This window comes from Eumetopias jubatus, unplaced genomic scaffold (assembly GCF_037043125.1).
Source record: "Eumetopias jubatus isolate StellerSeaLion01/CBP00866 unplaced genomic scaffold, mEumJub1_p1.0 scaffold_8, whole genome shotgun sequence".
NCBI lineage: Eukaryota > Metazoa > Chordata > Mammalia > Carnivora > Otariidae > Eumetopias > Eumetopias jubatus.
Genome location: NW_028274814.1, coordinates 136,959,805 through 136,975,958, shown reverse-complemented (window position 1 = coordinate 136,975,958; position 16,154 = coordinate 136,959,805). Strand labels below are relative to the sequence as shown.

At 42.9% G+C, this 16,154-nt stretch overlaps 1 protein-coding gene across 1 annotated transcript in view; it reads left to right on the top strand.

Moving 5' to 3' along the window:
• The first annotated feature begins 409 nt into the window (after positions 1 to 409).
• Positions 410 to 16,154, top strand: part of EFCAB6 (EF-hand calcium binding domain 6) — a 204,428-nt gene continuing 188,683 nt past the window's right edge. Inside the window, exons 1-3 of the mRNA XM_028115294.2 lie at positions 410 to 551; positions 8,146 to 8,357; positions 15,986 to 16,074. Of these exons, the coding sequence (XP_027971095.2) occupies positions 410 to 551; positions 8,146 to 8,357; positions 15,986 to 16,074 (443 nt within the window). The remainder of the gene's footprint in view (positions 552 to 8,145; positions 8,358 to 15,985; positions 16,075 to 16,154) is intronic.

The window sequence follows — 16,154 nt, the reverse complement described above, 5'->3', positions numbered from 1 at the left end:
AGGAGAGGATTTTCAGAGGTCCTTACTGCACCGTCTTTGGTGGTGTTGTCTCTTGCTCTGCCTCTGACAGTGATGGATATGCAGTGAGAGCATAGAGAATCCAAACTTTCCACCTTTACTGCCCACCAAAGAAATGAGTCTGTGGTAGTCAAGACACAGATGAATTTTCCTATCCAAGAACGTCCTTATTTTCTCATTTTTGAAAATTATCAGATCTGCTAAAAATGAGTCTAAAATCATGATTTTGTGTTTATTGTAAGAATAGTTTTTGAAACATTGGCAAGAAGGTCATGACTAGCACTTTTAGAGTTTCTGGCTGTCCTTTCAGAAAAGGACAGGAGGTTGGCCACCTTTGTAATGTATGTTTGAAGATAATGTAATCTGTTTTCTTTTATGTCACAGGGATTTAATGTACAAAATGGCGAGTATACCAGATTGGCATACTTCGTATCCTCACACACGAAAGTTCATGAATTTAAGACCTCACTCTTCACCATGTAGAGTGTATTCAAGGACCAGTTTCCAAAATATGTTTAGACCTTCCTCTTCGGGTGAGTATCATGAAGAAAAAACACTAACAGTAGATATCACTTAGGTATGTTTAGTATGCACCAGGCTCTGTACAAAAGCTTCACATGTCATTTAACCACACGCAATAGAGATACAAAATCGATTGTATTACTGTCCCTATATTCTTTATGGGGAAACTGAGACAGAGGTTGATTAAACCACTTGCCCAAAAGTTGCATAGTTTTAAAGAGGCAGGGACAGGATTTGAACCCAGTATGTGACAAGAACTGTCGTAAGTACTGAGGATAAAGAGGTGGGTCCAGTAGAGGGTCTGCCCTGGAGGCGCTCACACTTTTTAACTATGGTGTTTTCTACTATACCTCCTCACTTAGTTTTTCTTAACTAGTAGACAATTTTTTTTGAGCAGTTTTAGGGTTACAGAAAAATGGAGCTGAAGTGTGGAGAGTTCCCAAACACCCCTTCACTCCCTACCCCCAATGTCCCTCATTAATAACATCTTGCTTTATCAGTGAGGTGCCTTTGTTATTGTGGATGGGCCATTATTGATCCATTGTCATCAACTAAAGTCTACAGTCTACAGTAGAGTTCATTCTTTGTGTTGTATATTCTCTGGGTTTTGATAAACATTTAAGGACATGTATCCAGCATTATGGTATCACACAGAATCATTTTACTACCCTAAAAATCCCCCGTCTTCCACCTATCCATCCCTTCCTGCCCCTAGTCTGGACAACCACTGGTCTTCTTACTGTCTCCATAGTTTTGCCCTTTCAGAATGTTCTAGAGTTAGACTCATACAGTTATGTAGCCTTTTCAGATGGGCTTCTTTCCCTTAGCAGTGTGCACTTAAGGCTCTTTCCTGTCTTTTATGGTATAATATCCACTTTTTAATCTCTGAATGATGTTCTCTTATATGGATGTACCATAGTTCACTTATCTCTTCACTACTGAAAGACATTTTGGTTGCTCTCATGTCTTGGCAATCATGAATAAAACTGCAGTAAACATTTTCATACAGGTTTTTGTGTGGATATAAGTTTTAAACTCATTTGCATCTCTCAGTTTTAAAGCAATAAAATTTAACATAATAATTTCCCCAAAGTATATGTCATTTCTTCCCGCCCTCCATCTCTTCCTTCTTTCCTGAACATTTTCTGAGCCCCAGTATGTGACAAGAACTGTCATTAGTACTGAGGATAAAGAGGTGGGTCCAGTAGAGGGCCTGCCCTGGAGGCACTCACAGTCTAGAGAGGGGGCTAAAGAATTTTAGTTGCGTGAGACAAATGCTACTGGAACAGAAGCGCGTGCGCAGCAAGCATGGTGGGTGCACATCCCGAGGCACCAGGCAGCCTCCAAGGGGACAAAGGCAAGGATACACTGAATTCTGCCTTGTGAGGGGGGAAGGCATTCCAGTCAAGTCATACTGGACACTGTTGCTTCCTCACTGGGCAAAACTTGAATCTTGCGGTCACGGACATCTTCCAGGGAGCCTGGAAATACAGACCTCTGGATGGCTGACTGTATCCCCAGATTTCAGGGTCTCTGGTTCCAAGGGAGGAGGGGAGAATGGATAGTGGGTGTCGGCTAGCAGCTTCCAACACCTTTCAGCAGCTCCATGTGTACAGTGTACTTTGGACACATCTCAGTTTACCTTTGGCTCCCACAGAGAAGTCTGGGGTGAAGTGGCATTGCTGGGTCAGAGGGCATCCCCACTGAGGCTCTTGATGAGCCCCACCACATTGCCCGTTAGAAGTTTGTGCCTGGGCATCCCCACAAGTAACATTTGAACGTGTTTGTCTCTACGTATCCTAACACAGAATATTCTCTCTTTACATCTTCTCCATTTGATACGCAAGTGCAATATTCTGTTGTGATTCCATTTGCCTTTCTTTAACCATAAAGGTAACTTTGGTCCTCCAGTTTGTCAGCTTTCTGTCTGTCTTTTGTGAGCTGCCCATTGATATCCTCTGCCCATTTACCTGCAGTGGGTCTGTCCAGTGATTCGCAGGAGCTCTCTCTGTACGGAAGATACTAATCTTTCATCTGCCTTACATGCCATCAGTGTCTCTTTTTCCCTTTTGTCATTTGCCTTCTATTTCTACTGATGGCAATTCTCAATACTGAATTATTTTTTCTTGTTTAAATTAAAAGTCTCCTAGCACCATTTGTCTCCCCAAAGGTAATCACCGTGAAGTGTTTGGCTGGTCTCTCTCATGCACACACGTGTATGTGGAGGTGACGTGTTTGTATAACTCACATATTAAATAAGCACCGCTCACGGGGTAACCACAGATATGAGACACCTGATTTCCATTTACAGTGTTTTTTGCTATATGTTCAAATGTGAAGAATTTCTGTTGACCTGACTTTCTATTCACTAGGCTTTTCTTCTATCACGTTTAGTCTGGTGTTAAGCAGATCAAATGAGCTTTTCACTTCTGATACTGTATTTTTAATTTCTAGCCTTGCTGTGTGCTTTCAGAAACAGTTTCCTTTTCTCTGCTGAAAGCCCTGTACATGCAGCGCATTGTCAAGTTTTCCTGTAATCTCTTGAACATGTTTACTGTTCTCGTCTTAAATACCTGATCATTTCCCCATCTGTTCTCTCTCCGGATCTTCTGACTGTTTCGTGCTCTTGATTAGGTCACCTCTTCTCATTTCATTTGTCTTGCAATTTTAAAAAAGATTTAATAGCAGACATTAGTGTGAAGCCCAGTGGAAAGAGAAGGTACTAGTCCGGCCAGGAGAGGGAACACCTCTTCTCTCAGGCTTCACGTGAGCTGGGCAGGCACAGGTTCATCTCCAGACGGAGCTGTTCTCGACTTGGTTGCAGTTGCCACTGGTTTCAAATACTTCCCTTCAACAGGTCTTGACATCTGAGCCCTGCTGAGATTCCAGGCCTTTCTATTTCCTTCCGGGTTGGCATACCTGGGAGAGCGCTCTGCTTTACAGCCCCCCTGCTGGTTTTGGAGGATCTCTGGGGGGTTCTCTTTGTCCTCTGGCCCAGCTCCTAGTTTCCAGCACCCTAGGAGGCTTTTCTCCGCCCTGCCGCCCTGCCTCCAGGCTGCAGTGGGCCACTGAGGTATGTTCCGTGAAGCCCCGGGTGCCTTCGGAGGGGCTCTGTTCTCCGGCCCTGTCCTCAGCCTTTGGCGAGCAGCTTACACTCCCAGACGGGCCTGCCCTCCTGGGGCCACATCACGCAGCTCTGTGCCTTGCCCCCAGTTCTGGTGTGCCTCTTACGCCTGCAGGAAGGCCCCAGGGGCCCGGTGCAGACTCGGTCTGTGAACCCTGGCCTGCGAACCCATCACAACCTGTCCACATGTGGCCACTGAACAGCTGGTTCTTTTTTCCTCTCCCCAATCTAGAATGGATTTGCTTTACTTCCCCTGGCTCTGCAAAGATAAAGGCGTCCTGTGTCATTCCTCTCAGAGGAGTGGCTTACCCTTTCTGGGATTTAGGTTTTTTTGTGTCCCTCAGTTCTCTCAATGGGTTTAAAAACTATATAGTTTAGCTTATCTGACTTTTTCACATCGTGAGGGTGAGAGTGACAGTCTGTTGTGACTTTGTATATTCTAAACGGATATAGAAAATTTTGTCAAATTGCCCTCCAGGAAGATTATATCAATTTGTACTCCCACCAGCAGGTTATGCAAGTTTGGTTACTGCTTTCATTTTAAATCTGGGAAGGTGCATTAGGCACGTGAAAGAAAAAGTTTTCCTTCAAATGCCAATGAGTTTCAAACTGATATTTCTGATACATTTAAATTAGAATTGTTGATTGCAAAGATGGGGCTTCTTGGAAAGCAACTAAAAATATACTTGAAAAGTCTGAAGAAAGATTTTGAGGTAGACAGAAGTTAACAGGAGAGGGCCCCCCCCCATGACCCTGGGTGCAGGAGGAGGAGCTCTGGGCTGGGTGGGCAGAGGGAGAAATCCTGTTCCCCAGCCCATGTGGAATCACGTGGCTCCTCCCTGTGAATCAGCTGCTTCTGAGAATCCCGAGACAGTCAGAAATGGAGAGGGGAGCATGGCAGGACCCCTGGGAGTCTTGTGGGAGATGTCAGTCTCTTCTCCCTTGAGCTGTGTACCCAGTCCTCTCCCCCGAGTCTGCCCCCTCCTAGGTGAGCTGCTGGCTCCACGTCCCTATGTATCATGAGTAACCAAAATGATAGCCCCATTGGGACTTCCCTCCTGAGCTCCAGATCAGATCTCCAGTGGCCTATCTAGACCTCTCTGCTTGGGCTTCATCTGCTGGGCATTTCAGACCTGAGCCAGCCAACCAGATCTCTTGATTCCTGGTGTTCTCCGTCTCAGTAAATGGCACCATCATCTATGTAGTTCTTTCAGCCCAGCCCCCAGTTATCCTTGGTTTCTTCCTGCCCTGCCCTGCTGAGCCAGTTGATCAGCAAAGCATTGTCTGCTCTGTGTCTAGCAGACTACCTCTAATCTGTCTGCACCCCCCGACACTCCCCCTTCCCCGCCTGACATCCAGGGCTACCACCTGGTTCAGGCCATAATCACCTCTTCTTGGACCCTTGGAATTGACTCATCTCTGGGCTTCTGTTCTCATTTCTTGCACCTCTAGAATCTACTCTCTACGTGGCAGCCTGTGTGATTTGTGAACACAGCATATGTTAGAGATCACTGTCCTGCTTGAACTCTCTGGAGCCTTCCCGTTACATGTGGAGACAACCTCAGTCCTTGTGCAGGCACAGAAGCATCACCCACCCCAGTCTCAGCAATTTCTGCCTTCCGTCTCATGCGACACACGCATGTTCTGTCTACCCTGGCCTTTTGCTTTCCTGGACACATCAAGCTTATTCCTGCTCAAGGACCCTTTACCTGTTGCTGTGTTCCCTCCAGCTTCTTGTCTGACTGGCTCATCTTATCATTCTGGTTCAGTTCATCAAATACCTTGAGAGGACTTCCCAGATTTCTCCACCTAAAACAGCTCCCACCTCTCTCTGCCCCGTTCCTTCTTACTGTCTTATAATGTCTACCATTACCTTTATTCATTTATTTATTATCTGCTTCTTGTCTTTCCTCTCCCCTGCAGACTCTAAGCTGTGCAAGGGTGGATCTTACCTGTCTTGTTCTGTAGTCCTTCAGTGCCTAGAGCAGTGGCTGATAATACGACAGGTGCTCAGTAAATATTTTTTGAGTGAATGAATTCTACTTCCTTAAAAGTCAGTGTTTCATAGGGCTCCCTTCTCTTCCAGCATGGCATGTTTCCCCCATGGCTTCCACGTGGCCGGTTCCCACATCTGCACCTCCAGCGCCCCCCACTTCTGATCTCTAGATTTATGTGTTCACCTTTCAAATGGACATCCCCACTTAGAGATCCCAAACTGAACGCATTAACCTTCCCACAAACTTTTTTCTCTTCCATTCCAGCTATTTATTGTCGTATACAAACTCCTCCACACATAGAGGTTTGGAATCATTGATTTTGCTCATAGATCTGCAATGTGAGCAGGTCCCAGGGACAGCTTGTCTCTCTTCCAGGTGGTTCAGTGGAGGAGGTTCGAAGGCAGTGGGTAATGACACCTAGGGCTGGAATCATCGGAAGGCTGGCTCCCTCTGTGGGCTGGAACCTCAGCTGGGGTGTTGGCCAGAATGCCTACCTATGGCTTCTCTGTGTGACTTCTTGACTTCCTCATGGCATGGCGATTGGCATGAGTATCTTACAAGGACGAGGCACAAGCTGCAACACCTTTTGTGACCTCATCTTGGAAATCACATAGGATGATTCTGCCCTAGTTACAGGCCCACCCAGACGCAAGGGGAAGGAATATCTGCCCCACGTTTCGCTGGGAGGAGTGTTAGCCTGGCACTGTAGGAAGAGCCTGTGTGGTGGGGATCTTGTCATGGCCGTCTTGAAAAATGCCATCTGCCACGGCCTGCAGACCTTCCCTTTCTCAGCGAAGGGTGTCACCACCCACCCCAGCACTCACGCCACACGTAGGAGCTTTATCTTCTTCCACCACCTCCCCCTGCATGTCACATCAGGAGACTCTCTGGACTCCACCTGGGTTATTTCCGCTTCTCCTTTATCCACCCCTCCTTTCCCCTCCATGCCCGCCATGCTAGTGTAGACCTCCACTAAGACTTGCCTGAGCAGGCTGTAGTTAACAACATGTCTCCATGCCATTCACTGCCCTCCCCGTTCTGTCCCTCCTACATGTGATGTCAGAGTGCAGTTTCAGAACAAAAATTGGGTGATGTCATTCTCTCGATGGAAGTCCCAGGTTGGTGTCCCATGACCAGGGCACAAAGCTAGATAGGAGCACCAGGGATATGGCTTCTTCTGACTTTTGCAGTCTCATCTCTAAAGCTGATGCTCCTGTGCTTGTCCCCTCTCCCCTTTGCTTCGACTGGCTGTCCTCCATAGCACCCCCCCACTTCCAGCCCCTCTTGCTCTCGGGAACACCAAGTTCCAGTTGAAGTATCACCTCTTCCTTCTAAGCAGCTTTTCCTGAGACCTTCAGCCTGTCACCCCAAGCCAGCCACTGTCTTTTCTCCAGTGTGTCCTGGTGATATACGCCCCTCCCCAAGGAGGCAGTGGGCATTGTGAGCAAAAGGCATCCCCAGCACCCGAGGAGCTTGGCGAGCGTCAGGGAAGACAAATAGCTTGTGTCAGAAAGGTTCAATACCTAGATAAGAAATTCTCATTTGAAAGGAGATAATTGCAATCATCCTTCCCTAGCTCCTGCTTGTGAATGAGTTTATAAAAGATGAAACAGTGCTAAAGACATTTAATACACATTCAGAATTTACAACATCAGACAGAACTACTAAATAAATTGTGGTCATCAAGCCTTTGCAATCTCATAAATAGATAGAAGAGATTTACCAAACTACCTATATTTTTAGCCTCCTCTTTCTCTAGTAGGTTATAAAATATCAAAATGGAATAATCACATCTCCATGCTTATGAAACTGATCCATACCGTGAGTTGATTTGTAGTTACTGTGTTTCCTTATTTCTATAGCTGTTTCGTCTTAGAGGGGAGGGAAGCTGGGGGGTATCGGCTCTCCCCTGGTGACATGGGGACCTCTGGAACCTATGGCACCGTGGCCCCACTCAGCTGCTTTCCCTCTCAGGAAGTGCAGGCCTTCCGGAAGCTTATTTGGTGCCTTTTAACATTCTTTCATTATCTTTCAGGGGCTAGCCTTTCTCATCTTTTCTTTGTCTTGGAAAGGGAAATAATCTAAATTAAGAATTACATGTTTTCCCCTCAAAAATTGGCCAGGGGATGAAAAGTGAATATGATATTTTAAAGATTTACTTGAAATGATATTGTTCATAACTGAATTTTATTCCAGAATCCATGTTCTTTGCTTGTCATGCCACATGTCCTATATAGGGAGGATTATCTTTGCTCTATTTTTTGTTTTCACCACGATTACTCTCATTTTACATTGACCAGATTTTAAAGGTAAAAAATGACCGTAGATTTGCCATTGCAAGTCATGCAATGCTTAGATGTGTAAAGCGAAGTATAGTAGAAGAAATGGTGTTTTGGAAGTTTGTTGGATTCTAGTCTGCAGTGAAGTGATTTTTGGGATCTTTGCTTTAAGCATGTCTAATCAACAACTGTGTCTCTTTTATAGCCATAGCTATTGCAAATCCAATACTGTCCTTCTTAGATGTTAAACGGATTTTATTTCAAAAAATCACCGACAAAGGAGATGAGTTGAAAAAAGCCTTTCAGCTGCTCGACACCGGTCACAACATGACGGTGTCAAAGAATGAACTGAGAAGAATTATCACAACCTTCCTGATGCCTCTCACGAGAGAACAGTTTCAAGATGTCCTGGCTCAGGTACAGTATGCATGGCGACTTAGAATAACCCTAATATTGGGGCGCCTGGGTGGCTCAGTCGGTTAAGCGTCCGACTCTTTCTTTCAGCTCAGGTCATGATCTCAGGGCTGTGGGATGGAGCCTCCACGTCGGGCTCTGTGCTCAGTGGGGGGTCTCCTTGAGGTTCTCTTTGTCTCCCTCCGCCCTCCTTGCCCCTGAAAAAACAACCCAGCTATGGAAAAGTTGGAGTCAATTACTGGAGCGTGAAATCTTTTCTCGCTTTCCCCCCGACAGTTCCAAGTGAGCAGTTAAAATTTTGTTTATTTTTCACAATTCAGTGAAATTCTGGCAGATGTGGGATGATCCACATGTGTGTGGGTCATATTTTGTGTAGAGTACTGGTAAAACTAAAGTTTTCTTTAGTTCTTAAGGCTTCCATATAAAAGTATTTGGTCAGCTTATATTTTGGAACTTAGTGTTTTGGCATTTATCTTGTATCAAATGGTTATTGAGCACCTACTGTATGCCGGACCCAATGCAGAACATGCAGACTGTGGGCCTGACCTTGAAGGGGTCCCAGTCCAGAGAGACAATATTTGGCAGTGTTGGTAAGCGTGGGAGTTAGTTAGAGGAGGGAGAGCTATCTAAAAATGGGCAGGTGGTCCAGGAAGGCTTTGGGGGACAAAGAGGTGTATTTAGTCGAGTTTTGACCGAGGAGTGGGTATTAGCCAGATGAGAGAAGAACGGAAGGGCATTATACACAGAGGGAATGATAGCACAAGTGGAAGCTTGGATGCCTGAATCAACACGGCATGTTTATTCAGGGAACTGGGTAGTGTCATTGATACCTGAAGTGAGGGGCTGTGCATCAGGTTGTGGATAGAGGGGCCAGTCCTGTAAAGGACCATATGAAAGAGTTTGGCCTCTGTCCTGGAAGCTATAGGGGGCCGGGGAAGTGTTTGCAGCAGGGGTGATGCAGTTACTTGGGGAGGGATATGGAGAACAGGCCCTAGGTGGGGTACCATACCAGGTGGCTGTCAATAGTAAACATTTGGTGCGGTCTGAGCCCTCAGGGCCTTTGAAAATGGAATATACAGTACAATAGGAATTAAATACTCTCAGAATAAATCCATAGAGATCAATATAGTAATACCAAAACGGAAAAGTCGGGTGGGAATATCAGTAGTGTGCCTTCCAACCCAGTAACCCAATAACTAATTTGCGCGTATATGCACACATATGCACACACACACACATAGAAATGAACATATTCTTACTCATTCATTACTTCTTAATCAGTCTGACATTTCATAGTATTTAAAAGTCTGTTTCCTTCTAGAATTTGTTGACTACCTCAACCCAACTCAGTTTGCTTACTTTTACAACAGGGGAATTATGTGTCAGGAAAACAAACAGCCCAGGGAATTTCAGGTATTCCTGAATTTCAGTCAACCTCAGGGACTGGCTCTCTCCTTCCTTTCACTGATTTAGGAAAAAAATATTTGTAGATCTCTTTGCTGTTTCTTCTTGAGCATACCATGGTCCTGTTTGAAGGATTTCTCTTCCTTTAATTTGCTTCTTCGCTGAATGTGAGGTTTGTAGCCATTATTTTTTAATATATATATTTTATTTCATCCTCCCTGAGACATTTTGGTATTGTGGGATGGCCCTGAGGCTCTGTTCATTTTTTTCAATCTTTTATTTCTATTTTCAGATTGGATAATATCTATTGATCTGTCTTCAATTTCAGTGATTCCTTCTTTGCATCTCTGTTTTGCCATTAAGATCATTCAGTGAAAATTTATATTAGACAGTGTTTTCCAGTTCTAGAATTTCCATTTGTTTCTGTTTTATAATTTCTATTTATCTGCTTGCATTTCCTGTTTTTTTCTTCAATTTTGAGCATATTTCTTTTAACTCATTAAGCATAGTTAAAATAGATGCTTTAAAGTCCTTGAATGATAATTCTAATGTCTGGGTTATCTCAGCAGTGGGTTGCATTGATTTTTTTTTTCCTCTTAACAAGCAAGGGTCACATTTTTCTGGTTCTTTATATTTGAGTATTTTGGGATTATATCCCAGACCAGTGCTGTCTAATAGAAATATAGCATGAGGAGCACCTGGTTACCTCAGTCAGTGGAGCATGTGACTCTTGACCTCGGGATTGTGAGTTTGAGCCCCACGTTGGGTGTAGAGATTACTTAAAAATAAAATCTAAAAAAAAGAAAAGAAATGTAATGTCACCACATTTATAATTTAACATTTTCTAGTAGCCACATGAAAAAAATTAAAAAGAATTAATTTGAATAATATTTTTATTTAACTAATATATCCAAAATATTATTTCAACATGTTATCACTATTAAAAATTGACAATAAGTTATGTTCTAGTCTTTTCTGTGTACTAAGTCTTCAAAACCTGAAGTGTACTTTAAACTTACAGCCAACTTCAGTTCATACACTAAGTTTCTACTGGAAATACTTGATGTCTAGATTTCATAAAATTTATAATTAAAACACAAGATTGACATACTGAGTCATTCCAAACATAGTTAAAACTTTTCCAGTCACTGAATTAATTTTAAAATTTAAATTAATTAACAATGACTAAAAAAAATTCAGTTCATCAGTTGCCTTAGCCACATTTCACATGCTCGAGAGCCACATGTGGCCATGGCTACACATTAGTACAGGGCTAAACATTACGAATACAGTGCCGTAGAGACTGGATTCTGTTACATTCCTCTGAAGACTGTTGACGCTTCTGCTCTGGCAGTAATTAACCTATAAACTTGAGCAGTTGCTTGCATCTCATTTTGGCTCTTTTGTCTCTAGGTGGGTCTTTTCTGAGTCTGACCTGTATACACCTGCTTCGGGCGTCTGCTGGAAACTTGGACAGAGTTTATACCCAGAAAGTGGGTCTCCTTCTCTGTCTTTCCTGTTTGAGATTTCCCTCACTTTCTTAGTGGCTGTGCTTGCTTTGGGTTCTGTGTGCCAGTTTCTTAGGCCAGAGAGACGGCGGGTTTTCTTCTGGGGTTTTAGCCCCTCTATGCTGGTGAGTGACTGTGGCTTGTTCTCAGGCTCAAAACCATTATGAACAAGAAACTCCCTCCATACTCATCCCTTCTTCTGTGTTTTGAATTTCTCCAAAGTCTTCCTGTTTTCGTTCACTCTCCAGGGCCGTTAGTTATTTGTTTTGGTATCTACCAGAGTTTATAGTTGTTTTCTGTGGGAGGGTGGTCTGTTATGAGCCTGACTCTACCACAACTTATGCCTGATCATTTTTTAAAAGCCACCACAAAGTTATAGAGAAGTTGGAAGTTTAGTGGAAAGAACGAATTCTTTTCCTGAACCATTTCGGAGTAAAGTGGCTCCATCACCCCAAATATTTCAGTGTATGTGCCCTTCAAACAAGGATAGTGTTCTACATAACTACAGTCTGACCATTCAAATACAGATGTTAACACGAGCTCACTACTACCATCTCAGCCCCGGGACCCAAACTGGTTTTGCCAGTCGTTCTATGCATATCTTGTAGTGATCCAGGTCAGAACACAAATTCCAAGTGTCCTTCAGTCTAGAACAGTTCTCAGCCTTTCCTTAGCTTTCCTGACCTTACCACTCTGAAGATTACAGGGGGTCCCCTGTTTGAGTTTATCTGATGTTTCCTGATGTTTATCGGATGACTCGGTATTTGTCTTTCTCTGACTTACTTCACTCAGCATAATACTTTCTAGCTCCATCCATGTTGGTGCAAATGGCAAAATCTCATTCTTTTTTGATGGTTGAGTACTATTCCATTGTATATATATGCTACATCTTCTTTATCCACTCATCAATCGATGGATACTTAGATGGTTTCCATAATTTGGCAGATATTGCTGCTATAAACATCGGGGTGCATGTATCCCTTCAAATAAGTATTTTTGTATCCTTTGGGTAAATACCTAGTCATGCAATTGCTGGATCTCTTTTTAACTTTTTGAGGACCCTCCCCACTGTTTTCCACAGTGGCTGCAGCAGTTGCATTCCCACCAACAGTGCACGAGGGTTCCCCTTTCTCCGCATCCTCGCCAACACCTGTTGTTTCTTGTGTTGTTGATTTTAGCCATTCTGACAGGTGTGAGGTGATATCTCACTGTGGTTTTCATTTGCATGTCCCTGATGATGAGTGCAACTGGTAATGTTTTCTTGCTTTTAAAGAACATTTGTCCTTGCAAACATTGCATCAGTTTCCTCATAAGCTTGATTTAACTGATACTTTATTTATACCAAATGGAGAGTTAAGATATTTTTCCTGCTAATGTCTCCCTATATTCATGATCTAATGTTAATTTAAAATTTTGACAATCTTCCCAAGCTAATCAACTATGCAGGAAGAGGAAAAGTACAGAAAATGTGAAATGTGTATCCGTTTTTAAAAGCTACATCTGTTTTCAAAAGAAGTCACTGAAAACTGTAGAGCTTCAAAGACTTTAAAAAACAGGTCCTGGTAGTCTATCTGAAATAATAAGCATGGGTTTTCTAGAACCTCGAGCTCCTGTGACCCATGTGTAAACGAAGAAGGCTGGAATGTGGTGCATTTTCAAGAGGCCAAGTTCACAGGAATGAGGCAGGGTTTCTCTTTCCAGTAGCTGGAGTTCACAGTGTGTGTGACTTTTCTAGACTTTTTGCCAACAAATCCCTTTCCAATAGTGAATGTAAGCCTAACTGGAAACCTATAAAACTGATAAAACACTTCATGGGAATTTCACACTTAAAATTAGAAAAGAATTTTCCAGTTATAGTGAATTCACTTTAGCTTTAATTTTATTTTAAGAACCATGTCAAAAATGTTTGAATGTCAGGGGCGCCTGGGTGGCTCAGATGGTTAAGCGTCTGCCTTCGGCTCAGGTCATGATCTCAGGGTCCTGGGATCGAGCCCCGCATTGGGCTCCTTGCTCAGCGGGAAGCCTGTTTCTCCCTCACCTACTGCTCCCCCTGCTTGTGCTCTCTCGCTCTCTCTGTCAAATAAATAAATAAAATCTTAAAAAAAATAAAAGAATCTAATGCTATACATTTAAAAAAAAATGTTTGAATGTCAGAGTGTTTTGATGATTGATCAGGGCATGAATGATGAGACATTGCTTGTAATATGCCCTGTACCTTAGTTTCCTTGAAATTCATGGTAACATGAATTTTTTTAAAAATGGGGCCTCTGTCTCTGAATGTTAATACAAATTTTATAAAAGAAGCTGAATTGGCAAAGAGATTCCAGAGAAGAAAAGTATAATTCTGTTCTGGTCCCAGTGGTTGTGCTGGGTTGGGGAACGAGATGTCTTTGAAGACACTTGTCAACACGATGGATGTGGATTTAAACACTACCCTCCTCCACCCCAGTCTAAGAATTTACTTTTAGCGATTCATCTTTGGATGGTTATGATTCTTAAACATGTTTGCCAGAATCACAAATATGGACAACGTGAGTTCTTAGCAGAGCCTCTCCTTTTAGACTAGATTCTTGGGTTGTTTAGGGGCTTAGCTTTGGAGACTGGACTTTACAAAACTGTATCTGCTGCATTAGAATTTTCATTAGACCGTAAGTAACAATATGAAATGTGACAAAACCTTCAATAGGTAGATGGGCTTTCCCTTTTTTTTTTTTTTTTTTGTAGGCAGGGTGGTTAGTGTAGGGAGAGGAACGTGGGCTCTGGAGGCACTTGATGGTAGTGGCATGCGGGGAGGTCACATCTCTGCTCCATTGAAAGCGGCAATGACCACACCCTCAGGACCGGGTTTGGGGGCTAGATGAGCTAACTCATGTAAAACACCAACATTAGTACTTGTGCCCATCTCCCGAGTGTGAGCTCAGTAAGCGTATGTTCCTTCCCCTCCTCATGAAGTCTCACTACCAAAACCATGAGGGCGTCCAGTCTTGAAGCAACACACATACTCTGTTCTCGCCCTTCCGCTGTAAAGCTAGGGAAACTGGGAGGTGTCTACCCAAAATTATATCTACTAAAAAACACCCTATCCGAAATAGAAATCCTGGATGTCCTTTCCAGGCCAAGGCTTCATGAAAGCCCACTCTGTTGCTGTCCCTCGGGTCCCATTTCTTAGTTGTGTATGTTTTAAAGAGTGAAAAGAAATCTGTCCTTTGGGGAAGACTGAGATGACTGTGCTCAGCTTTGAGGCTGGAATTGTAAGGGCTAAGTGAACGTCACACTCGACTGTGTGGACGTGGGAGCCATTCAGCTGTATGAAAAATGGTACTTTCTGTATTTGCACGAAGCTTAATAAAATATATCTGTATTGATTCTATATTTTCACTTTAGTTTCATAATCCTTTTGGGGGGAAATAATTATTTTCACTTTTTAAAAATTTTGACTTTTTATTTAGAAGTAATTTCAGGGGCGCCTGGGTGGCACAATTGGTTGAGTGTCCTACCCTTGGTTTTGGCTCAGGTCCTGATCGCAGGGTTGTGAGGTTGAGCCCCACGTTGGGCTCCACGCCCAGTGTGGAGTCTGCTTGAGATTATCCCTCTCCCTCTGCCCTTCCTGCTCGTGCTCTTTCTCTCTCTAAAACAAATAAACCTAAAAAAAAAAAAAAAAAGTAATTTCAAACCTCCAGAAAATTTAAAAGAATAGGAATAATACAAATAGTACCCATATGGTTCAAACAACACCCATATACACTTAACCCAGATTTGCCAGTTGTGAACATTTAACCTCATTTTACTTCCCCTGTGACCTTTTGTTATCCATATGTGGTATGTGTGGATATTGTAAACAGTTGACAAGGTATGTACAGTGTATACATAATTATTTTCTGAACTGTTTGAGAGGAAATTGCTTATATTATGGTTACTTACTTCTAAATACTTCAGTGTGTATTCCCTAAGAATAAGAACTATTCTCTTAAATAATTACAGTACAGTTATCAACATTGGTAAATTAAACATTGAGATAATTCTTTTATTTAATCTAAAGTCCGTATTGACCCACTGGACCCAGTAGTGTCCTTTATAGAATTTTCAATTTTAAAACGGCTTTTTTCTACCTTAAAAGTATATAAATGTACAGAAAGTTCACATGACATTCAGAGGGTAAAATTACGTTGTGGCCTCAGCCTCTTGGGGAAAAAATATATTCTAATATATATGAATGTATTTTGGGGCACCTGGGTGGCTCAGTCAGTTGAGCATGTGTCTGCCTTTGGCTCAAGTCATGATCCCAGGGTCCTGGGATCGAGCCCCATGTCAGGCTTCCTGCTCACTGGGGGGTCTGCTCTCCCTCTCTCCCACTGCCCCTCCTCCCAAGTCGTTTTCTCACTTTCTCTCTGTCTCAGATAAATAAATAAAAAATCTTAAAGAAAGAATATATTTCTACTAATTTGACTTTATTTTTTAGATAGAATTAGATTTTAGATAATTTAATAGACAACTTATTGACTTTTAATTGAGCACAGACTGGCGTTCTGGCATTTATGCTGCTTGTACCTGGTTTACTGGGGGTGCATGTGAACTTAGACACCTGGGTGAAGTGGTTGTGTTTCCTAGAATGCCCATCCCACCAGCAGTATCCTGTCTTCCATCATGAAAGCTCCTGGGCTGTCTACTACTTGGATCTGAATCCTCTAACTGGCCGTCGTTCTTCTTGTTTAAATGTAGATCCCCCTCACTGGCGCTGGTACCATCCCGTATCTTGAATTCCTGTCCCGGTTCGGTGGAATGGACCTCAATATAAATGTTATAAAGAGGTAAGTGGGGTTTTTTTTGCTCAAACGAAAATGTGAAATTTGGAATGATAAGAGAGAGGGCATAAGGTCAGGAGAGCCAA